This window comes from Boleophthalmus pectinirostris, unplaced genomic scaffold (assembly GCF_026225935.1).
Source record: "Boleophthalmus pectinirostris isolate CB_2022bp ecotype Guang Dong unplaced genomic scaffold, ASM2622593v1 HiC_scaffold_7, whole genome shotgun sequence".
NCBI lineage: Eukaryota > Metazoa > Chordata > Actinopteri > Gobiiformes > Gobiidae > Boleophthalmus > Boleophthalmus pectinirostris.
Genome location: NW_026571473.1, coordinates 11,258,134 through 11,284,759, shown reverse-complemented (window position 1 = coordinate 11,284,759; position 26,626 = coordinate 11,258,134). Strand labels below are relative to the sequence as shown.

Genomic DNA, 26,626 nt, shown 5'->3' with positions numbered 1-26,626 from the left:
GAGCATAAAGAGTTAATACTGACTGTTCATTGCTTTAACATTTGAATTGCAGGAATTTAAATGATTTTATAATAATAATACATAGTAATCAATATATAGGCATCATATTCCTTCTTGTCTCTTACCATTGCCTAAATAGCATTATCACATACTATATAAACAACAGAACAATAGAAATTGCATGAAAACCTGAATAGGCATAGCAATAGTGAATACTGTTAGTTTGGCCTTGCTTGTTAAAATGTAAAGTTTATTTGGGGTTAATTGCACATACAGTATTATGCTTGCATGGAAGCATCATTTATTTTATAATATACTGTAGCTCTACTTCGATGGTAGCTCTACTTCGATGTTCTCCTCTTATTTATTTCCCAAAACTTGGGGGACCATGACTGTCGACTCAAACAAAGAGAGGCATTTTGGATTCATACCCTCCAAACTTTAACTCCAAAAGGTCTTAATGCTGACTTTAATCTAAGCATTTTCTTGTAAATATCAGTTGATTATTATGTCACTTGCCTCTGACGATTATAAGATCCATTGTATTTATGTACAGATGTGCACATAGCACGTCAGTCTTATTCTTGGGTGAATATATACTATGTCTATATGTATTCGAGAAAATGTTGTTTGTTTACATCCGGCTTTTCCACACGTACGTAGTTGCTGGTAGGCAAAAAGTCAGTGGGGCCACTTGTTTGTGTTGACAGTTGCATTGTGTCATGAGATAACTTGTCTTGTTTTGAAGTAGGTTTTGCATTTAATTGTTTTGACACGACTTCATCATCTTACTCTAAGTCACTGAATGTTGAGGATCAAAAACGTTACTTTGAAAAGTTAAAACTCGCTGATAACTGTTGACGATGTTGATGTTGTACTGTTGTATGAAGAGTGTTGATGCTGTACACCAATAACTGTTGACAATGTTGATGTTGACTGTTGATGTTGACTTGTTGACACAGACACTTTTTGCCTACAAAAACGTGACGTCATCATGTTTTCAGATACTCTTCTATTTTTTCTCTACCATTTTCTCTACTATTATTATTATTATTAGTAGTAGTAGTATTAGTAGTATTAGTAGTAGTAGTAAAAGTATTATTATTGTATGTTGATTGCCTTTGTATTTTGAATTATGTTGTTTTGGGTGTTTTGGGGGGTACACTGTGCCTTTACGACCTGTCACCCTTGGGCGCTTGCCACACCCTATTTAAGATGGCCACCTGAGCTCTCACTGTTTGCCAGATGAAGTCCTAGTGCCGAAACGTGGTACTGTAAGTCCAAATAAATCTCACATTTTGCCAGTAAGACGTGTGCGTGATCTTTCTCTACGCTCTTTTTCTCAAAACTTAAAATAAAAAGTTCCGTTTAAGGTTATTAATGAATCATTTTTCTCATGTGATGTTACCATTGCGAATTGACACACTAATAGTTACAATAGCCTTTTTGATAACACACTGAAAGGCGTTTTAAATTCTCAAGTGACTGAAACTGTGCGTAAAAGTTGTTTGAATCAACTGAACGAGCTTACACAGCATGACTCAGCACGCAACATAACAGTAACATCCTTGACAACGTCCGTATCCTCTCTTATTATCACTACTCTCACCGCAAACGCATCACCATCTCTCCCGCTCGCTCCTCTCCTCTCCTCTCCTCTCTCCGTGCGCGCTAGCCCGCCCCTCCGCGTCACCGATTCAAAGTGGAGCCGAGCTGCCACGGAACAGTCAGTCAGCGGCAGGAGAGGCTCAGAGCGCGGGGCGATCCCACACACACACACACACCGCCACTGACACAGCCGGGGCAGGGACACGCTCGCCGGGGACGCTTCACCCTCTCTCACCCTCGCAAGATCACAGACCGCCTCGGATCTAACCATGCGGGCTGAAGTCGGGAAGCTTTTTCTTGTGCATTTGTTTCTCACGGAGCTCCATTGCGCTAAAGGTAACGCACGATCCCCGCGTTTGCATCCCTCATATTGGGGACAGTGTTTTGGGTAAACGTCCCCGCAGCTGAGTCAGTCTTACCAACGCGATTTACGCTTCTCATTCTCATTGTCGTTCACGCTGAATGAGATGAGAGGTGGCACTACGTATGGCAATAGCGGAAGGAAAAGACAGGTCTCCCGTATCTCCTAACACGTGTCTGAATGGTGTTGGCTGGTGTCAACGCGGGTAAAGCTGCAGCTACTCTCACTGATGTGTTTACAAAGTGCAAACCGGCATAGTGGCCGTAGTTTACGCAATTAAAAGCTTCAATGGTCTGCGTAAAGGGAGTTATTGTTATTATGGGGAACCGGTTACGGGTCAGTGTTGCAGGCATGTGCGGTCATAGCCAGGGCAGCCTTCAGATTCTACACATAAGCAATCAATCATACTGTATTTGTTTCTCGTGGACACAATAGACTCGTTTGGGTACACTACAGGCAAGAAATACGAGTGCTGAGATGAATATATTTTGCTATTGGGAATGATAGCTTGGTAAAAGAAAGATGATTCCTGGAATAAACTAAATTATAGTTCCTAGCTTTGAAATACAACAAAAGATATTTCCAAAACAATACTGTGGATTACTGACAGCTTTGTATATATGAATGACAGTACAGCAATCCTCAGGCTGTTGATATAAGGGATGTCCTGTTCCAATGTTTACACAGCATATTGTCAGTAACTTTTAGTAAAACCACGTGCTCACGCCAGCTCCTGTTGTACTTAGTTGTAGGCACATGTTAAGAACAAATAGACTAAGAATTCATATTGATATTTTGTTGCTTTTGTCAGGAACTCATGTGGAATTGGTATGCGAGACGGGGCAGTTCCAGTGTGGAAACGGACGCTGCATCCCGTCCCTGTGGAGATGTGATGATGACGATGATTGCTCGGACAATACTGATGAAGAAAACTGTCGTAAGTACTCCAAATCGCAACTTTGTGCTTTGTTTTGGCCGCTTGTGGATTCAGGATTCAGAATTGGCTTGGTTTGGGTGTTGAATCTAAGTGTACATTGATCAGACGTAACATTGCGACTGATTACTGATAGGTTAAATGAATAATGATGTATTTTGCTACAGCTTATTGTCCTCCTAATTGATGTGGGGAAGGAACTGAAGCTAAAAGTGCAGTTGTATTGGACAGATGACTTTTGGAGTACATCCAAACTGCAGCTAGGTGTTCCCAGTCTCTTGTGAAACAGTGGAAAAAATCAGATTAGATTGATTTTAGACATTACAATAAAGATAATTGGAAATATTTTCAATAAATGGATTCTAAATGGATAAATTAAACTGTCTTTTTCAAAAAGGTTAGATTATGTCAACTGGAAGTTTTTAGAGTAAATACATTTTGCCACTCATCCAAGTAGCTTCTTCAGTTGTTCAAAATTTTGCTTTGGAACACTGGACCTCTGAGTGACTACAGAGACATCTTGTTAAAATGCATGAACTAAATGAAGGCTAATATAAAAACTATAAAACTATATAAATCCCAACTACTTTTTTTGAATATTGCTTTAGAATTGCAGCAACAACCACTTCAGCTGTAGTTTTGACAGAGTAACTGAACTTGTCTATCGCACATGTTGCCATAATGTTCCACTTTGCCACTGTGCACATACTTGCGTGAGGAAGTTCATTTTTGATAGCTACTTTTGAGTGAATGACATTATGCTGGTTGTGTAAGCTGATTTGCTCTGGAACCCATTGGAATCTGTGTGTCAGTTGTTAATCTGCAGACGCTGGTGCTGAACCGCTGATCCCAGATTGGAGTCTGGGTCACATGGCTCCCGGAATTTCACTCATTTTTACTCATTTCTGCTGCCGTGTAAAACCACCCAGGGTCACTGCAGGTCTATTTCATAATGTTATTATTATTAGCTTTATCCGCAGACTGGAGATAATGGGAGCTTTGTTATCGGACAGACGCTTGCCTGTTCGTCTGTCTCTCGTGTTTGAAATGTGATGGATTGTGTCATTTTTCTAATATAGTAAAACAATAACACTTGTGCAGCATTAAACACAATATGGAGTTGGTGCATATTAAAAGTCCTATATTGTGCAAATTTGCCTCTTGTGAGCTTTAAATCATATTATAATGTCACCTCATCAAAAACAAACCCGGACAAACTGCAGGTCTGTTTATGATGAGAAAACAACATTATAGCAGGGACCAAACTAGGACTGTGATGTTTAGTGGTGAATTGTCAAGTTTATAAAGGAAATAAATAGTTGTAAGAGTTGCGTTTGTTTCTGCTTGCCTCCAGGCCACTCATCATAGTTTAATTTGAGGAAGTGTCTTTTCTCAACTTGAAGCGTCTATAATTCTATAATTGGACACGTGTCATCGTTGACTTTTAGATGAATAAGCCTACTGGATATTTGTAACATTATGTCTTGGACTCATGTACCATGCAAACAGAACATGCATTTATTTATTTATAGGATCAGTTCGAAAGAATAATATACATTCAGTTTAATTATGTTTAACTTTTAATGATTTTTGTATTTTTGTGTAGTCTGAAACTAGGGGAAGTACATTGAAAACCTCCAAAATAGAGTTAGGCCATTATAGTGATTTGCTGATATATTAGGCAGATATTTAGACTTTTTTAGCATATCGGCTATTGGCCTTAAATCTGCAGCACTGGCTAATATTTTGTTTTGGTCAATCTGCTGCCTAAAAATACACACAAAGCTTTATATTGACACTGTGATACGAAGAGAAAACTGCACAAAATGTGACTACACAGCTCTCTTATAGGTTTGTGGTAGAAAAGGACTTGGGGGAAGCAAGTTTAAATTTTAATATGAGCAAAATCATCTAAATCTGTTCCAATATCGGGCCCAAATACTGGCAGAGCTCTTCAGCCATCAGTTGCTCTATATTCTAAACAATCGGTATCGGCAATGAAAAAAAAAACTGCCGGTCTCTAGTTCACAGCAGTAATCCGGGCTAGATTAGAACCTCTGACCTTCGGGTTGTTGGCCAAACACTTAAGCTATTTTGATATGACATCGTCTTGTATTATGCAAATACATGGATTTTTTGAGAGATTATAAATACAGCAAATGTTCAGAATATGAATACGCAAAGTGAATTTGATTGAAAATACTGAAATGAGTTCCACAAAAATCACCGACTCATATAGTTTCCAAATTGTCCAAATTCATTCTAATCTGACTGGACATTGGTGTTGGTAGGATTAGGACTACTAATTGAAACACCATTGAAAACATACTCCTTTCAAAATCACTTACAGTCTAATTCACAGTCCTCTAATCCACAAATTGAACTGACAACCAACAGAGTAATTATTCTACATTTGTCATGCTCATAATTGCTTCAGAGAATACATTTCTATGGTCCGTATTGCTCTTATCTTCACTATAACCAACCGACCGTACTCCTCTCTCATCCTCCACGTACCCACATCTGGTGAGGCATGTCTGGGGAGCTCCCTGCGTGCCTGCCCTGACATTTACCAGCGCGGAGCATTGAGACTGATGGAGATTATTGGGCGTTTAGTGGGCGATGCTTGATTGAGGTAGAATGAGGATTTAATGAGGTCTTTCTTATCATGGAGCAGGTGAGGCTGTCTTGGGTGCTTAGACACTGGGATAACGCTGCTCAAGTTGTTGAGTGTTGATTTTAAGGTGACCATTGTTTGTTGGTGACATTTGATCTCTTTTTTTTCATAAAGGCCTTCCCACACTACAGGATTTTTCAGTCTTAAACGATTTTAAAAAGTACAACAAAAAACGCACACCGCAAACATGAGGAGAATCTTAGGTGATTTTAAATCCCTGTTTGTAAAAACTGCTGCAGGATATGGTTTTGGACCACGGTCTATTCTGAATGCACCTCGCGTCAACTGTTTCCTGTCTACAGTGAAACGACTCGCATTGAGACTCTTAAGTGTTCAAAAGATCAGACTTCTAGTTTAGATGCAAGTCAAAACATTGTTATTATTTGTGAAATGTGGTGCAAAACTCCAGCTAGATGGTTTTAATGCACTTAAGGTTGGCGATCAAATCCACTCACTGTCGCTAATCTGCAGCTTCACCTTGATCCCCGCACGGTGTGGATGTAAACAGACACACGCAAGAAACTACTCCCACCTTTTTACTTCTAAAGAAAGCTTCAAACTGGATTAGCATCCTGTTTTGTGGACTGAGAGTCATTATTTTGCGGAGGACAAATTCTATGGATAATGTGGATGAGAGGCTGTAATTTAAATTAACAGCTTTACGAGAGGTGAATAATAATTATTTTCTCTCTGTCCATCACTTCGCCTGCCCCTGACGCTTTGTTTTATTGGCTGTTAACGTAGCATTGCTGATGTTTGGTTATTACAAAATGACAGAGTAGCTCAGAGTCACACAGACAAAATCGCACACGAAAACACAATATCGGGTCACGCCTCCTCGAACTCAGAGAGAAGCAGATCATAGTCAAAATCAAGCAAATTCTCCTGTAGTGTGTGACGGCCTTAAAATTGTGCACAGGCATTGGTGTATTCAAATGTGGGGAAGTTTTGGTGTGCTTGTTTACTTCATAACATTTGTATAGTTAAATAAGCTTTTCCTGTTTGTTTCTGGGGAAGTGTGTAATACAGAGCATCATTAAGTCATAATCTATTTCAGAATTTGTACAGTTAACTTCAGTTCAGCAACTTCTATCCACTAATCAGAGTCATAATTATTAAGTAAATATTAAGAAAACCTGGCTCATTGTCAGATCTCTGGCTCTTGTAAGATTAACATTTACTTAATTGCAAAAAAAAAAAATTCTCTCAACTGCTCAACTGGAAAAAGCATTTTTCCTTTGCTTATGCATCATACCTGGACGAATAAGAGATTATACAAACACATTTACTTACTTCTAGTACTGTCACTAGTACGACTAACTACTACTACTACTCTCTACTAGAGTTGCTAATACGATACATACCTCGATACACAGGCTACAATACGATACGTTTTTCACTGCAGTGCACTTTCGATTTGATACGATATATTGATCAATCAGTCAAACTTTATTTATAAAGCATTTTTCATACAAAAAATGTAACACAAATTGCTTTGCAGTGATTAAAAACAATCTCACATTTCCTTCCACCCACCCACCCACCCAGCACCTGCAGCTGCCCGACCCCACACAACCAAACAACCAAACCACCCAGACACACACACACACAACATGCACAGACACTCACGCACTCACATACTAACATGTTCAAATACATAAAACTACACATAGTAAAATAAGAGGTTATTTTCAAATTGATTCGATACGGTTCAAAAACAAAGGCTAAATCATGGCAGAGTTGATATGAAAACCACCCATTTTACTCAAAACAGTGAAAGTGTCATCACAATTGTAGCTCTGACACAAAATAATTAAATTGTAAACTATACCAGATACAGTAAGCTATACCAAAAATACTCTTGACGATATATCCATACAGCAGCCCACGATATCGATATTGTATCATGAAATTAAACAATATGATATATAGATATTTCAATATTTTTGCACACCCCTACTCACTACCTGGCTCTCTCAATTTGGGTTGTACTCGACTAAAAGACTACACACTGACTTCTGCCAATGTATTGCTTTATTACCCATAACAAAAATGTTTCTACGCTGTCTGTATTCTTTTTCCCTTGGACTTTTCTCCTAATTCAAATTGTAATACTTAAGTGAGCTGCTGGATGTTACAACTCAGGTAGCAGAGGTGAGTGGACTGGATAAAGTTGGATTTTCTCTTGCCTGGACTCTTGGTTTACTGTTATTCCTTAATAGGTGCTTTCTGTGTGTATATCTTCACTACTACAACTGTGATTTCCTCTGCCTTCTGGTTCCGCCTTTATCTCCCTCTCCCCCACTTTCTCTCCGCTCTCTCCTTTCTTTTCCTCTGTCTGCTACTTTTCCCATGTTTTTGTCCCTCCTCCATTCCTTCCTTCCAGTCTTGCATTCTCCGCTCTTTAGCCGCGAGCCTTTGTTGGATCTTGGGTGCTTGTGGTCCGAAGGGGGCTGTCTCACATCCTCTTACATTGTACTCTGGGGTTTGCTTCTCCCCTTTATAAAGCCCGGGCGTCAGCTGACAGATCAGTAGGAGGTATAAATCCAATTGGGTGACTCCCGTTGCCAGCGCGATGCGAGGTGACGGGCGCCGTGCCAAATCTCCGACGCAAGCCAGCATCAGGTTTGAGCCCATAACCTGGCATCACTCCATCAGGAAGGGAATGGAAGCATGGAGGGAGAGAGAGAGAAAGAGAGAGATCAGTGACAACAAGTAAAGCACTGAAAAACACTGTAGTGGAATTAGGAGGATGTATATGGTAGTGGTGTGCAAAAATATTGGAATATCGATATATCGGGATTAGAGATGTAACAGTAACCGAAATATTGTAATATCGTATCGTCAAAGTACTCACAATAATATCATGGACCATCACAATATAAGTCCCTTTGCTTAAATTAAGAGTTATGGTGCAGCAATAGCAAAAAGAGACCGAGGAACTACATAGACCATGATCCTTTGCTCCATTTCAGTGCAGACTACAAGAAGAAATAACAGTTCTAAGCACTTTTAAATCTTAGTTCTTTGGATTAAGTCTTGTCAAAGCATTTTAAGAGGAAAAGTGTAGCATATTCACAGTTTTGTTCGCAGCCTCCACAAAATATCGCAATAAATATCGTACCGTGAGATTTGGATATTGTGACATCCCTAATCATGAGCCTCCCCACCATATCGTGAGCTTTCCCTCGATATTGCAATAAATATCGTGCCGTGGGGTTCATACAGTGATGATATCGTATCGTGAGACTTGGATATCGTTACACCCCTAATTGGGATTCTAAATTTGGTGATACAGTATCATTATCATGGGCTGCTGTCGATATATCGTCAACAGTATTTATTTATTTATTTTTTGTATGTTATAGCAATTTTTTGGTGACTGCACTACAGTTTTGTTGTTTATTTACTGGAAGGAAATGTATTTATGCAATACACTTGGCATTTCACTGTTTTGATAAGTAAAATAAATGTGTTTCACTTTGCAGTCGTGGTAGTAGTGGTTTAACAAAGAAATACTGTTGTTAAAATATATTTGGTTCTAAGGACAGACATGGCAGCTGTGTAGTGGGTCAGCTCTCCGACTAAAAGTCGAAAAACCCCTCGAAGAACAAATTATTTTCGAATTTTACTAAATTCAAGATTAAACGTTACCAAGGGGATCTATAATATGAATAGGAGAAGACCAAGAAAGGCGGAAAGTAACACGGTAAACGACGTCGAAGAAGGGAACACCCTGCCCGAGCTAGCCGCTATAACGCAGTTAGCAGAGAGCGAACCGTCTAACCTAACAAACAAGGGACACGCGAGCGAAAACATGTCAGACCTGGAAACTGTGCTTCGTGAAATAAGAGAGTTTCGTCGAGAACATACAGAATCATTTAAGGAGTTGAAAGATGATATCAGGAAAACAAATATCAGAATTGAGCAGGCCGAACAACGCATTGTAGAGGCAGAGGAGCGCATTCAGAGCATCGAGGACGCGACTTTTGAGCTTTTGGAGCTGCAGAAACAGTTCCAATCCAGATTAGTAGATCAGGAGAGTCACGCCAGAAGAGACAATATCAGGATCCATGGGGTGAAAGAAGGCGCAGAAGAAGGGGCACGATCAATGATCGTCTACATTGAGTCTCTCCTAAAAGTAAAGCTAGATCTTGAACCAACACTTGAACTCAACATTGAAAGAGCTCACCGCTCGGCGGGTCCGCGCCCACCAGCAGATGCCCCGCCACGTTCGATCGTGGTAAAGCTGCTAAGTTACAGAAGCAAAGAAGCTATCATAGCGGCGGCGTGGCGGAAAAAAGGATTTGAGATGGAGGGGAGGAAGGTAATCATCGATCACGATTATGCTCCGGAAATTCTGAGACAGCGGAAGCAGTATTCAGAGGCAAAGAAAGTGTTAAAGGAAAAGAAAATACGCTTTCAGACGCCATTTCCAGCTAAACTCCGAGTGTTTTACGATGACGGCACGCAGACTTACAACACGGCGGCAGAGGCAACCAGAGATATGAACGAGAGGGGATACGGGGTTACCGCGGTAACCCCAGCAGAGGATTGTTTTGAGAAGATGAAGAGACTCACGTGGCGACCGGCTCGAGCAGATGAAGGAAGACGTCAGGCGAATACAAGACCCGGGTTCAAACAGAAGTTGGATGCTTATAGGAGACCATCACAGAATGAATAAATGAGACTACGTTAACAATGTAAGGGCGTCAAAGTGAGAAGGTATTTAGTCTCATAATGTTTCGTATTTCTCCATTTAGAAGAAGCAACAGTCGGAACTGTTCTCACAGAACTGCCAATAGAGGAATGTTTTATACGACACATACAAAGGGGGCCCTCTGGTGGCCTAGTTCCAGAGGCTATTCCCCCGAGCACTTGTGCTTACTTAGGGTCCTTACGATGACCTCAGATTTGGAAGTGTTTTTGTTTTATTTTTCTGAGATATGTTTTTTTGAAGTTGAAGTTTTGCTGGTTGGTGTTATTAGTTCTTTTGGTAGCATGGGGGGAAAGTGGAATTGTGAAATTATTGAATATGGCTTTTCAAAACAACTTAATTAAATTATCAACTTATAATGTGAATGGCATTCTCAGCCCAGTAAAAAGAAGTAAAATTCTTAGTAAAATGAAGAAAGAAGGGGTGGGAGTGGTTTTCTTGCAGGAAACTCATCTGGCGGAAAAAAGAGCATGCTAATTTGAAGAGAAAGGGATATTCTCAGGTTTATGCTGCATCATATAAAACAGGCCACAGAAGAGGAGTGGCCATATTAATATCATGTAAAATACCATTTCAAAAATTGTCTGTTATAACTGATAAAGAAGGAAGGTATGTCCTGGTTAAGGGAAGACTTGAGGGAATTTTAATTAGTTTCCTAAATATATATGCACCTCCTGGTTCAGACTGGACCTTCTACAGACAGCTTTTTGATTTGATAACTGCTGAAGGGGAGGGAGTATTGGTGGCTGGAGGCGACTTAAATCAAAGGCTAAATTTTCAGCTTGACACATCAACAGGAGCATCCTCAAAAATGGGAACTGCCAAAAAAATTAAGGACATGATGGTAGAAATAGGAATGATGGATGTTTGGAGAGAATTACATCCAACAACCAAAGATTTTACATTTTACTCCTCTCCACATAATAATTACTCAAGAATAGATTACATTTTGATGTATAAAAATGATAGACACAGAGTGGAAAATTGTGAAATAGGGGTGATGGATTTATCTGATCATTGTCCGGTATATGTGACCCTACATTTGACCCCAGAGAAAAAGAAAACACTGTGGAGACTTAACTCAAGTCTGTTGAAAGGACACATAAAAGAGGAGCTTAAAGCTGACATACAAAATTATTTTAATGAGAACGATAATGGGGAAGTGACACCGCTAGTGCTCTGGGATGCATTTAAAGCTGTGATAAGGGGTAAGATTATTGCCAAATCAGCATTCCTTAAAAAACAAAGGCAAAGAAGACTTGAGGATTTGAAGTCAGAATTAAAAAATCTAGAACAAGAACATAAACAAAATCCAATAAGTGACTTATATGAAAATATGAGGAGGAAAAAAGCAGAGATAGACGAACTGTACTCCATAGAAATACAACAAAAAATAATGTTCACAAAACAAAAAATATTATGAAGTAGGAGGTAAATCAACTAAATTATTGGCCTACAAATTAAAGAAGGAACAGTCAAGACATAGTATTTATAAGATAAGGCATCCTACTACTAAAGAAGTAAAATATAAAACTGAAGATATTCAAAAATGTTTTGAGTTATATTATACAAATCTCTATTCAAAACCAACATTGGAAAATTTAACAGGAAGCAAATCGTTCTTTGAAGGCCTGATTTTACCAAAAGTCACAGATGAGCAGAATCGGTGTCTTGTGGCAGAGATTACGGTGCAGGAAATTGACTCGGCAATTTCAAAATTAAAGACCAATAAATCCCCAGGAGCAGACGGATACACCTCGGAGTGGTACAAGACATTTCGAGAGTTATTAATTCCAGTGTTACAGAAAACTTTTAATTGGGTATTGCAAAAAGGGGAAATGCCCCATTCATGGCGAGAGGCGATAATATCAATGATTCCAAAAGAAGGAAAGGATGAGCTTGAATGTTCCAGTTACAGACCTATCAGTGTACTTAACCAGGACTACAGACTGTTCACTGCAGTTTTAGCCCGGCGTATGGAAAAGATTTTGCCAGATATAATTCAATTAGATCAGACTGGCTTTATAAAAGAAAGGCAGACCTGTGATAATATTAGACGGTCCCTACATGTGATGCAGCATATTCATGACAAAAGCATGGAAGCAATTATTATGGGGATGGATGCTGAGAAGGCATTTGATTCCGTTAGTTGGGACTTTTTGTATAGAGTGTTAAAAAAATTCAACTTTGATGAAAAAATAATTAGAACTATACAAGCACTATACAGGGAGCCAACAGCAAGGGTAAGGGTCAATGGGAGTCTATCTAATAATATTGTATTAAACCGTGGATGTAGGCAGGGCTGTTCAGCTAGCCCCCTCTTGTTTGCTATATTTCTTGAACCCCTTAGCCAGTCAATAAAACAAAATGAGAAAATACAGGGTATAGATATGATGGGCAAGGTGCAAAAGCTAGCACTGTTTGCAGATGATGTTTTGATATATCTATCTAATCCTAATACATCATTACCAGCAATTATGTCAGAATTTGAGAAATTTGGACAATTATCGGGCTACAAAATAAATGTACAAAAAACGCAGGTGCTTACTTTTAATTACAATCCAGCTGACAATATAAAAACTACTTTTGAAATTAATTGGGATTTAAAATTAATAAAATATCTAGGTGTAAATCTGACAAAAGACTTTGAATCAACTGAAAGCAGCCAATTATGAGCCATTATTATTTAAAATAAAACAAGATGTAGAGAGGTGGAACTTAATACCATTTACGACAGTTGCTTCAAGAGTTGATGTGATAAAAAATAAATATTCTTCCCAGATTATTGTACCTTTTTCAGACCTTGCCAGTGGAGATAACAAACAATGAATTTAATGAATGGGATAAATTTATCTCAAGGTATATTTGGCAAGGGAAAATACCGAGAATAAAATACAGAACACTACAATTGTCTAAGGGAAAAGGAGGATTAGCTCTACCCTGTTTAAAAAGTTACTACCAGGCTGCTCAAATTAAATATTTGTTAAATTGGAGTAACCCATCATATTGTGCAAGATGGAAAGAAATTGAAAGCAATAAAATACAGGGAATACCCGTTCAAGCACTAATTGCGGATAACAAACTATACAATCAAGTCAGTGGTAAAATTAATCAATTTGTGCAAATTTCTTTGAAAGTATGGTTTGAGATAGTTAAAAAGAATAACTTGATACAGTTTAGTAAGTTGTTAAGATGGGTGGGATACGATTCAGATTTTATACCCAATAGGAATGATCAGCGATTTAAAACATGGGAACATGGTCCATGTATGTGGTGGGAATTATTGATGAATAACAAATGCAAAGGTTTTCAAGAGATCAAAGAACAATTTGAGCTAACAAATCAAGATTTCTACAGATACTTACAATTAAGGCATTATTTGGAGCATGACATAATAAGGGATAACTATGAAGGACAACCAGAAATGATTAATTTGTTTATATTAGCTCACAAATCTAAACTAAGTAAAAAAATTGTTTCAAAGATATATATTGGGTTGGAAAATTTAAAAAGGGATGATACACAATACATAAGGAGGAAATGGAATGTGGAAGCTAATATTAGCCTAACAGAGGAAGATTGGGAAGAGATTACTCAAAATATTTGGAAAACAACATCATCTTTAATGTGGAGGGAATATGGTTGGAAAAATCTGATGAGATTTTTCAGAGCACCGGCCCAGACAAAATATCGAGATACAAGATGTTGGCGACAGTGCGGGGAAATGGTGGCAAGTCATATACATATTTTCTGGACATGTCCTCTAATACAATGTTATTGGAAAGAACTGAAGAACGTTATGGACGTGGTCCTACATATTGACCTCCCTTTTACCTGTGAAGTCTTTTATTTTGGCAAACTGGATGCAAATGTTAAAAACAAAATAAATTTCAAGATATTTAAAATCATGATGCTAGCAGCAAAAAAAGGTATTACAAGGAAATGGTTAAATGCTGAAGCACCGACAAAAGACAATTGGGTTGATGTAATTCATGATATTTATGTGATGGAGAAATTAACCTATGCTCTAAGATTAGAAACAGAGAAATTCGAAAAGATATGGAAGGGTTGGCTGAGTTTTGTTAAAACGATACGTTTAGATTTTATTTGAGGGCTCATTTCCCCAATGTTCAGTTCGCTACCAAATTATGTTTTTTTTTGTTTTGTTTGTTTTTTTCCCTTCCTTTCTCTTTTTTCAATATAATAGAAAAAATCTGTATTTTATTTGGAAGATTAAGTTTAAGACAATGTTTGATCCTTAAACAATATTTGCATATGTGTAAGTGTAATAATTGTCTTGGAAAATTAATAAACAAATAATATAAAAAAAAAAAAAAAAAAAAAATATATATATTTGGTTCTAAAAAAACAGCAATATAGCACTGAGTATCATGTATCAATATACTGATTATCACCATATTGTGATGATATTGTATCGTGACTAGAGCTGGGTATCATTAACAAGTTGCAGGTATGATACATACCTCGATACATAGACCACGATATGATGCATACCTCTATACATAGGCCACAATACAATACATACCTCGATACGTTGGCCATGTTACGATACATACCTCGATACGTTGGCCATGTTACGATACATACCTCGATACGTTGGCCATGTTACGATACATACCTCAATATGTTGGCCAGGATATGATATATATCTCGATACAGTGAGCTTTCGATTTGATACAATATATTTCAAAACAATTTTGATAAGGTCAATGAAAATAAAAGCTAAATTATGGCTGTGATAATAAAAGTCTGTTAAACCACTTCCTCTGCAAAGTGAAAATGAAACACTCACATTTTACTCATCAGAACAGTGAATATGTCAAATGTGTTGAGTTTCTTTCCTCCAAAGAAGCAACAAAACTAAAGCTCTGTAACAAAATGATTTAGTAAAATATACCAAAAAATACTCTTGGGAAAATATCGATACAGCAGCCCACGATATTGATACTGCATCATCACATTAAATTTTACAATATATCGATATTTCAATATTTTTGCACACCCCTAATTGTGAGCCCTGTATTGTATATGGATGTTTTAGGCAGGACTGTACAGGGAATATTGTCTGTTGTCATTCAGGTTCTATTTTTTTGCATGATGCTCCCGTTCTTGACAGCAAATAAGTTCTATACAGACTCCAAAGCTGTTTTAAAGCCTCCCAGAGAATCAGTGCACTGTAGACTTGTCTGCACACATGAACAGTTTACACAAATCCGCTTATGTTATATCATATATTAGTGTTGGAACTTTTCTCAATTGAAAGGAAGGAATGATTCCCACTTAACCAGAAGTGCCACCTCAAAAAATCATTTGGAGCCAAAAGTGCGCGGGTGGATAAGGTCAATAATCATGAGTATTCAATAGTTTTTCTTTTCATAAAGCTGGTCACATGCTACAGGAAACAACGTGATTGGAAAAAATAAATAAAAGGATTGATCATGGTGCTAGACATCGTGAGTAATTCCTGATCTCTCTTCTTGCAGTAATCCGAACACTATAATTTTAAAGTGTGACCTCCCTGTATTAGACTGAATTGCATAGTGTATTTTGTGCATGTTGTTGGCAGAAATGTGTAGCCTGGCCAGCCATCTGCCCCATATATAAGGTTTTATCTCCTCTTGTCTGGAAAAGACATTCAATCAAAGTGTTACTGTAGTTATTTTGGTCTGTGTAGAGTACAAAACAAGAGAGTCATATGTGTGCTTAAGATAAAAAATATGGATACAATCTGGATAATTATAATTAAAATAAATAAGAGATTATAGTTTCCAGGATCATGCTTGTTGAGAGTTTCTTTCAATTTAAAATGTTGTATTATCGGGCAACGGTGAGATTCAAGTTCAACCTGCATTTCCTGTCATTGGAACGGACAGGTTTTATTAACAATCATTTTATCATCTAGAAATATTCCACAACCCCAAAAAATGAAAAGAGTAACTGAAATTTAATCCATAAAGCCATTTGTGAACCTTTTGAATAACAGGCGAAGTAGAGCTGCTCGATTATGGAAAAAATCATGATTATTTTGGTCAATATTGAAATCACGATTATTCAAACGATAATTCTTTAGTTACATGATGCATTTATTTAGCATTTCTCTTAAAAAAAAAACCCAAAACACCTTACACGAAGCTTTCAAATTAAAAGTAAATATAGGCTAGATAGGCTAAATATAGGCTCTAAACTAGGCTTAGAGCAGTTTTGCGATGTATAAAACATAAAATGAATAAAATATACTTTGAACATGAAATAGGTCATAGAAAAACATCAATGTATCCAAAATAAAAATAAATATATCCAGCTGTTATACAATCTCTATATTTAAAAAATAAAATAAATATACTTGTTTATTACTATTTACTTCGTTAAGCTTTAAGTCGTTTCAGCTCGATTATGAGTTTGGAAATCATTTGACACACAAATCAAAATTCAATGTCAACTCAGAACCACAATTTTCTTAATCGATCGTCGGAAGAATTAACGATCGATTATCGATTAATCATTAACGTTTTTATATTAAAATGATGATCATTATTATTACTATCTGCACTACTAATCTGCATAAATAAATTCAACTTTACGACATATAAACCATAACGACTCTAGAGCCACATCAATCCGTTTGACATTATAATGTGTTTAATTCAGTTTTGCGCAACTCTCACAGAAATGAAACTTAAAACCGCATCGCTAATTTGCATAAACTCAGCGAAGATAAAACTACAGCTCTTGTGCACTGATGCGGTCAGTTTCTGTCAGATTAAAAGACATGACTCAGTGGAATACAGGTTAGTGTGACCATATTTGCGTTTGTCAAAACCAGGACACCGTACGGGAGGTGGGAGGTGGGGACTCGTCATCGACATTGCGCGACTCTCACCTGACAAAGCTTTTTCCCACTGGACACCGAAACATATGTGCTGCTTTGTACACTGTGCATATGAACTCACACTTGTCCCGAACGCAACGGAAAGCGTGGATGTTCTTGTATAAGTCATCGTTAAATACACATTTGTGCTTCGGTACGCTGCAGACTGACCCACTGTTTGTGTCTGCTCGCTCCTTCTGATGCAGAGACACATGTACAGACTCCTGTTTGGTCACGCTACGCACAGCAACCTACATTCGGTTTGTCGATTAAAATTAACGTAATCAATGAAATTCTTAATGATCAATTATCGATTAATCGATTAATCATGCCCATCCCTAACCACAATGACTACTTTCTGAAACCGTTGTTGTCACTTTACTAGTAACTGTCATTCTGAAAGTAGACCCTCATTTCAGTGCGTGCATGAGTAATATATTTCTGTTCTATGCTGAGCTAACGTTGCAATGCTCAGGTGACACTATCTTTGCTTTATTAGTCTGATTGGCTCGTATGTATCGCGCTGGCCCTTCCTCCTCCCTCTCCTCTGCTTCATTCTCAACGTGTCTCAGTAGATTGGGCTCTTGTTGCCCTGGGAAACGGTTGTAAAGTGTTAATTCAGTTTTTTTTTTTTTTTTTTTCCTCTGCGTGTGTGTGCTATCTTACATTTCAACACAGAATCATGCCAATGTGACGAAATGAAAACACTCCACCCCTGCATGTCTATATGACCTATATACAGCTCCAAGAAGGGGCCTATGGTTTAAATACTAATCTGAAGAGCATTTATGTTTTGATGATGTTTGCTATATGACATCTTAACAGCTTTATTTTCCATTTGCTCTTTTGAATAATGCATCATCTAAATAAATAAGCTTCTGTATGCACAATAGTTGGGCTTACGTTGGAGGTGGTAGAAACATTTCATATCTCTTAGATATGTTTACCAGAGAACACTTGCGGGTAAAAACGACAAAATATTTGATCAAAAGTGCCTTTCATTTAGACGGTGACAGCATTTTTGGGGCTTAAAAATACAAAAATCTGAAACCACTCTCAGAGTGGAAAAGTTGAATACGCTCCGCCGTAGCGTTTCTGTCTACACTGCCCAAGACGCAAAACTACGGTCAGATCTGCTCACGTCGCATACATGTTTACGTCACTTACGTACACTACACAGAAACCTGGCATGCATACCCAATCAAATTCCACACACTTTTGCGTCACCGTATGCTTGCAGATTTTCTCCCGGATACGCTTGTGTAAACACAGAATAAAAAGTGAAGACGCGATGCCACTTTCAAAAATCAAGTAATAGTAAATTATAATTTTTTTGTTAGCAGTCTGTCACCTGCTTGTTTCCGTGGAGATGTTATTGCTTTGAATGGAAAGTTCCACAGTATGACATTAAACAGCTCTACCTTACAGTTATTCAATTATAGGTATTTTTATAGCTCAAAAATGTCCAGGCATTTTGAGATAGAAAGATTTAATACCACACTGTGAAACATTCCAAACGAAGCGATAACATCTCCATGGAGAAAAGTATTTGACGGACCTTCCAGAAAAGTTACACAGTGTACCTTTTTAAACTGCCAAATGTATCTTCTAGGGGTATAGCAATAACCAAAATATCGTGATATCGTATCGTCAAAAGTCTCACAATATCATGGACCATCACAATATATCGAATCCCAAATTTCTTTGCTTAAATTCATTGTTATGGTGCAGCAATAGCTTAAAAACAAGAGGGAACTACATCGACCATGATCCTTTGCTCCGTTTTGGTGCTAACTACTTGAAGAAATAGCAGTTCTAAGCACTTTTAAATCTTAGTTCTTTGAATTAAGTCTTGTGAAGGCATTTACCTCCACAAAATATTGCAAGAAATAACATACCGTGAGAGGTATATTGTGAAAATATCATAGATTTGGATATCGCAGTATCTTCACTATAGCATGGTTTTCCTGTAGCACATAGGCCTGTCACAATACTCATGACTACTTATTGTTCAATATATATCTGGAATAATATAGTATTTTGGGGTCAGTATTTATCGTATGTACACTTTCTTTGTACAACTACTATTTTTGGTTATTTTTTCACTATATGATTACATTTAAGTCATGGAGGGTTCATTACAGATGCAAACTAACTACTAAAGTCTTTCATCTGTTGTTTATCTATTGCAGCTCATGTTTTTTGATAATACTGTTGGCGTTTTTGTGAGTTGTTTTGTGGTTTAAATCTGATCTTCATCTCAGTATTATCGTTTATCGTCTAGATCAGGGGTCTCAGACTCGCGGCCCGGGGGCCAACTGCGGCCCTCGGAAGGATTTTTTGCGGCCCGCCACTTCATTCCAAAGAATAATGTCAGTGCGGCCCGCGGTAGATGTACGCACAATCCCACCCCCCGACCGCGGGCCACTGACAGATGAAGCTGCAATCAGTGCATGCAGATTCACAACAACAGATTATTAATGCAGTTTACATCCCAAAACTCAATTTACAGCAGTTGTGAAGCAACGAGTCTAAGTGGATCTGTTAATACAAGTACACGTGCACGTACGGCGTCACCGAAGAACCAAAACAAACCACACATGGTGGTACACGTGTGCACTTCACTTTACGCTCCCACAGCCACAGTATCAGAGCAGAGGAGGCGCTGACAGAATCCTCCTGTTCATAAGTGTGGGACCTTTATTGGAGGGGCTAATAAGAAATAAAAAAACTTTGACAGTCTGTTTACCTGTTCAACACTCGGTGAGTAACTTGCTGGCAACTCGATGACCAAACTCCACCTGTGCGTCGCCGAAATCCACGCGCACTCAGCGGTAAACACAGCTGTCCCATCAATATGCAAGCACCACAAAACTGCACTGATCTATTCCAGAGGCTTGGCGACATGTTAGCAAAAAGTACGAGGCAAAAAACAAGCGTCTTCCATCCATGTTTGACATACGAGAAGCAGATACACTCCAGTGTGGCGCTTTCACACCGGCAAACGAACCAAAACTGGTCCGATTAACGAGCCTCTGTATCCCGGTAGAACAACGATATCTCCAGTAACCAATACTGATGTTCCCTGTTGATACCAGGAGCCGTCCTCATCTTATCACCATGAACTCATAAAACAGCAACATGTAGAACTTTCTACAAACTCACCGCATCAGTTCTGAGTTCAGGTAACAGCAGAAGCCAACAGCTCCTCAGGACGGCGCTGGAGTCTGGTCCTTGGTTTTTCTGTCGTCCTACAAGCGCGTTGGTCAGATGGTCCGGAGGCTCCATCCTCCATGTGCTGGTTCCAGACGGTGGCGAGCAAGACCAGTGCGCAGTGACTGGGTCTGAGCGGGTACGTTCCGCCGTCTGCGCGCTGGTTCCGTGTTTCGTGCGGGGAAAGTGAGAATGTTCTGTGGACTATACCTACAGGTCTGTGCTGCTCCTGTCCTCCGCGCTCAAGAACCGCGGCTGGTTCCGAGGTGGTGCAAAGCATCCGGACAGAACGTGAATCCAGTTTAGTTGGTGTCCGCATTTGGTTCTTCCCGGGAAAAGCGCTTTTCACTCCCCGCTCCACGTCATCTGAGCCCGGACAGAACCGGAGCTGCTCCTGCTGGTTCGGGACTCGGGTTTGGATCTAGTCCGACTGTATTTCTCACACGAGGCTAAAAGCAGGACATTTTTTAAAAGGTGAATCAATTGAATGGGCGATTGCCTATTGCCATAAAATTATTTAGTTAATTAAAGCCTAAAATAACAAATGCTGGTTCCTACATGATCACGGGGAACACCGGGTCATCTCTCTGTGCAGGTCCTGAACAGACAGACACACCCCCAACTTTGACTCACTCTGGAGCCACACGTTGGTTCTTGCTCTGATCTTCGTGTGTTTCATTCTCTGTATTGGTCATTGTTGGTAAAATAATTCGAAAATGAATCGCGGCTGCGTCTGGAAAACAACCTGTTACTGCGCTGGAGTCGTACAGCGTCATTTCAGGCAAAGGAGACGCGTTTCTCCCATGATGCATTTCGAATAGTTCGTTTGGACCTGCTGTCTGTGGTTTGGACCCGGGTTCACGTTCACACCAGTGTGAAAGTGTGTGAAAGCACCATCAAACTACAGGTCAAGGCTCACTGATGAGCATCTTCAATCTATCCTGAGGATCTGCTTCCTCCTGCAAACCAAACATCTCTCAGCTGTGCAAGATGAAGTGTAGCCAGGTTTCAACCAGCAAGAAGTAGGCAAAAGAAGAAGAGTAGACGTATTAGTTTAAACTTACGTTCTGAATACATTTTCATGTTCTGAACTGTTATTAAAGATTAAGAAAGTGTGTTGCGTGTTGTTCATTCTCTCTCTTCATTTCCCGTGCAACCGCTTTTTATCGATACTCAATGCGGCCCAGCCTCACTCAGACTTTATCTAATGTGGCCCCCAGGTCATTTGAGTTTGAGACCCCTGGTCTAGATTTACTTCAGTAATATCTCACACTTCAAAATATGTTATGGTGACAGGCATAGTAGCACAGGCACTTGAAAAGTGTCTGACATTTCCACTATAGAGAGCTAAAAGAGGAATTACATTTCATAAGTGTGGATTAATTCATTGATCTATAAGCAAGCTACTTCAAGATATTTGGCTAGTGGACATGCAGTATTACTTCTGCTTAACCTACAGAATAAGGCCTGTTACGATAATTACTATATGGACTTAACATTCAATATATACAGTGTTTTGGGGTTCAGTATTTATCGTGGGTACCTTTTCTTTGCAAATTTTGGTTAGATTTTAGTTATTTTTGTTGTAATTGCGTAGCATCTTGAGCTTTATTCACTTCATGATGTCACACTCGCTTAGTCCACTTTTTTTATACAATCTATGTTCACTTCTATGACTAATTATTGCTTCATTTGGCTGTTAATTTGACTTTTGACCCACATTTTAATGATACTGGATTTAAAAATGGTGTCATTGGGATTATCCTGCATTATTGTAGCGTAAAGTAGTTTCAGTATTCTGGTTTATCAGAATATATCTTGCTTAAACATTTTTTATCATGACAGGACTCTATTAACTTCACGTTATTGATCGAATAACACGATCTAGCTGTACATTAGAGACTTGGAAGTACATTTTGAACTTCTGAGTGAACTTTTGGAACCAGTTTGAGGCTGTTCGGCGCAAACAATGGAAGAAATCTGTCCCAAACAAAGACTTGTGTGTGGTAGTTTGGCTTGGCTGGACAATAGGTCAGAGCCAAGAAGAGCGTCTCTTCCTCGGCTTCCCATAGAGGACACATCACAACAGATTTCACGCCACCAATATTACTCCATAGGCCCTGCACACACACAACCACCCACCCACAGACACACACACTCACACAACCACCCACCCACACATACACACATGTTGAGTTCCCATGTTTGCGTGGACATAACCTTGACTTACCTTCATTATCCTGGAGACTAATCCTAACCATAAAAATAGTTACTACTTTCCTAACTTTAACCTAAACATTAACCTAAGTGAACCCATATTTTAATCATATTGTTGATGAAACAATCATGGGGCTCCACATTTTCCCCATGATAAATATTAGATTGTTCCAGTTTTCATATATTGAACAAAAAGTCAATCATTTTTTGGGTTCAATAAAGTTGGCATTTTTGGTTATTTTTCTACAATATGGTAAAACTTGAGCTGTAGAGTGTTGAGTTTTGAACTATAACTCTACAATTTAATTAATGTAGTACCTTAATTGCCTATAAGGCGCACTTAAAATCCTTTTAATTATTTCAAAAATCAACAAAAATGCGCCTTAGAATCCAGTGCACCTTATGTATTAATTCTGGTTGTGCTTACTGACTTCGAACTGATTTTATGTGGTACACGGCGCTCAAAAATCTATCAAAATGTTTAAGTACGACTTTGGTAAGCTACGAAGCCACACCGCTTGATAGATTGTCGGAGCATTACTATCATAGTCAGAAGCCTCGTGGAGTAAGTGAGTTGTATCCTTTTAATCCGAAGAAGCTGACCGCATCAGCGCACAGGGAGCAAGCTGTTTTTTTTTCAGCATTTATAGTTTATGCAAAATAGCCATGTGGTTTTAAGTTTGGTTTCTGTAAAACATAAACAAATGTGCACAAAGCTGCATTAAACACATTATTACTCAATGTATATTTAAGTTCTCCTCGTAGGAAATAAAAAAAAAACAAGCTAAAATTAAATAATCCACCCACATTCACATTCATAGTACACATGCACAAAGACAGGGAGGCAACGCCGGGCAAATTACGCCACAACCTGCCAATGGATCATGGATGCCTGGCTAAGGGATCAGTCTCAAGTGTCGTCTTTGTGTTTTATTTAATGTGCCTTATAGTCCAAAAAATACGGTAATAATGTGTTTGATTCTGCTATTTATGATGTATTGCAGCTCATGTTTTTTTTTTTTTTTTTTTTGTAATAATATTATACATTTAGAATGGCTTTAGTGGATAATTCTGCTACATGGATTGGTTTCAGTATTATTGTCTACTTTAGCAACACTTCAAAATATATCTTGACAAGCCTACCAAGGACATCCATGAGTTTCAGAATGATGAAAAATAGAACTGTTTCCATAGTAATTACCAATTTAAGACAAAATGTGATATCTTTTGAATGGTGAAAAATCTCAAAATGTTGCATATAATGGGATGCTTAAACCCATGAATAGATATTTGTCCCCCGTCGTTATAAATACCTGCCCACATACATTCTTGAGCGCAGTGGGACTGAAGAGAGGCTCCAGGCATGGACGAAAACACATTTTGGTCACCCGCTGTCCCCCATATACTGCTATCCGGTGCACAGCTGGGGTCGTGGGGGCTTCTAATGCGAGGAGGAGGTCAAGGGGAGCACTCGCCTAATCAATTGTACACCTCAGCACAGCCAATGGGAAAGGAGGAGATGCTCGTCGAGGGTCAAGTCTTCCATTGATTAAGTTCATGCTCGCCTCTGCAGAATCTGAGCTGGCATATTCCTCTGTTTGGATTCATCTCACAGGCTACAAGCTTCTGGGTAAATAAGGGCAAGAGGAAAGTGTAAACGGGTCTGAATTGGACTTGTACATGTAATAAAGTTAAAGCACAAATATAATTTAAAATAGGATCTTAAGGTCAAAATGAGACCTCGTGTGTTGTCTGCAAGTGTTTTTATTGTATGCAAACCAGGAAGCGCTGATGCTGGTGCGCTGTTAGCATGCTATTGTTGTATTGCCTGCTATATCATTTGAAACATCTGAAAACTGCTTGTAAAAGTACTTATATCGTTGTTGTGAATAATTAGGAAGGAATGTTTATGGTAAGTGAGGAATAACTTTGGACCACTACAAACCATTTAAAATGAACTAAGGATGCACCGATACCGATACTGGTATCAGGTATCGGCCTGATACTTCCTTAATATACTCGTACTGATTAAACATTTGTCAATATCGCGCACTGATACCACTATTACACAACACATTACACAGTGTCCCAATTTCAGTATCCCACCAAGCAACAAATACATCATGCTCCACTACTGCATGAGCCTTATGAGAATTATTTACACCTTTTAGTCTTTTCATTACAACGGTAGCCAACATAAAGCGAAATAAAGAGCTGCCTTGCACACATACGACCAGCACTCGTATGACCTGCACAGTGTAATCTCTGAAAAGTTGAACATGAACCATCTCCAACGTGATATACCCAAAGAACAGACTCATCATCAGCAGTACATCCCTCTGTCACAGATATAACGCATACATTTTCCACCGAGTCGTGTCCTTTAGTCCGACAGAAGCTGACTGCATCAGCGCACAACAGAGTTTTTTCAGCACTTAGTTTATGCAAATGAGCGATGTGGTTTTAAGTTTTGTTTCTGTAAAATGTAAACATGTGCACAAAGAAGCATTAACCACATTTTAATATGGTGGTTGTTTGTATTTTTTTTGTTTATTAAACATAGATTTTTTGTGCTTGCACATTTGTAAGATTCTGTCAAGAAACCGGAAAACTACATTTGATCATGTACACAGGGATAAGATGAAATGTAGTATTCCGGTTTCTTAACGCACATGTAAACGGCATATCCCAAATACTACCATAACCGGGGAATGGCTAACAACCAGGATACTCATGTGCATGTAAACTCACTCGGTGTATGTTCATGGTGCTGGGGGTTAAAGTATCGGTAACAGTACTCAGTATCGGCAAGTACAGAAATAATTATACTCGTACTGTTATTGGTTTTCAAAAAAGTGGTATCGGTACATCCCTAAAATGAACTAATTCTGTTCTGCACATTTTTAATACAGTACAAATCAGGTACAGCACATTTTTTAGAGGACTATAAAGGATCATTTAGCATTTAGAGAGTATATTGTCAATCAATCAGTCAAACTTTATTTATAGAGTGCTTTTCCTACAAAAAAAATGCAACACAAAGCGTAAGATTACAATAAAAGTAACATTCGTTCACCCAAATTCATGAGATTTCAATAGGCTCGGTGTTCCTCCTTCAGGATTAAAATATATCTTAAAAAACATGCAAGAGATACCAGTAAAAGTAAAACTATCATTTATAACGAATGATTCCAACTTACATAATGGCACCAAAGCTTGTACAATATATTGCGCCATGCCCCATATGCTTCCCACTGTGAAGTGTGCGTTGTAAAGGCATATTTCGCAAACAGAAGGCTCACCACGGAACAGCATGTCAACACTCAAAGGAGGATCTTCCAGGCTCTGTCTCTTTGTGCTTCATGTCTTCATGTATGGCACACTTTTTCTTCTATTGTTTGACACACAGTTCTTTTTTTTTCTTGTGATAAGAACTTTGAAATGAATTGAATTATTATCACTCTATGTATTTTTAATAATTTGCACAATCATGTACACCTTGAATGTGATATCTTTGTTTACCTCCTTATAATTTTGACATAGTTTTGCTGTATTATTGGCCTGTACTAGTTAAATTGGGACTGTGTTTTGATAGAAACTCTTTGTTCTGCATTTTGTGACTGAGCTGTGTTTTTCCTCCCAAATTTCCCATGACTTAATTAGTACTTTGATAATATTGAGGCCAGATGCCCTTCTTCTCAATCCAATTATCTTCATACATCTCAAAATTTAGAGCAATCATTATTTCTAAAGTTATCATCAACTTAAAAATATTCTTCTGACAAACTTCCTCAAAAGCATTCCATAAAATGAAAGTATTATTATTCATGCTACAAGTGCCCCCCACCTTTCCAAGCCATTAGTTCCTTGTATACCACACCACAGGACTGCCAGCTGGCACACTTCAGACCTAATGTCATTATTCAGATAGTGAATGTAATCAAGTCGACAATTTGTCCCTTGCGTCCTGCTGACCTGACAGATGACAAGCCCAGAATGCGCCCTCACCT

General features: G+C 38.5%; 1 protein-coding gene across 5 annotated transcripts in view; it reads left to right on the top strand.

Moving 5' to 3' along the window:
* Positions 1-1,605: 1,605 nt before the first annotated feature.
* lrp8 (low density lipoprotein receptor-related protein 8, apolipoprotein e receptor) overlaps positions 1,606-26,626 on the top strand; it is a 405,138-nt gene continuing 380,117 nt past the window's right edge. For all 5 annotated transcript variants that reach the window (XM_055164423.1, XM_055164422.1, XM_055164421.1 and 2 more), the window contains exons 1-2: positions 1,606-1,944; positions 2,781-2,906. In XM_055164423.1, coding sequence (XP_055020398.1) covers positions 1,878-1,944; positions 2,781-2,906 — 193 coding nt within the window. In that variant the 5' untranslated portion in view covers positions 1,606-1,877. The remainder of the gene's footprint in view (positions 1,945-2,780; positions 2,907-26,626) is intronic.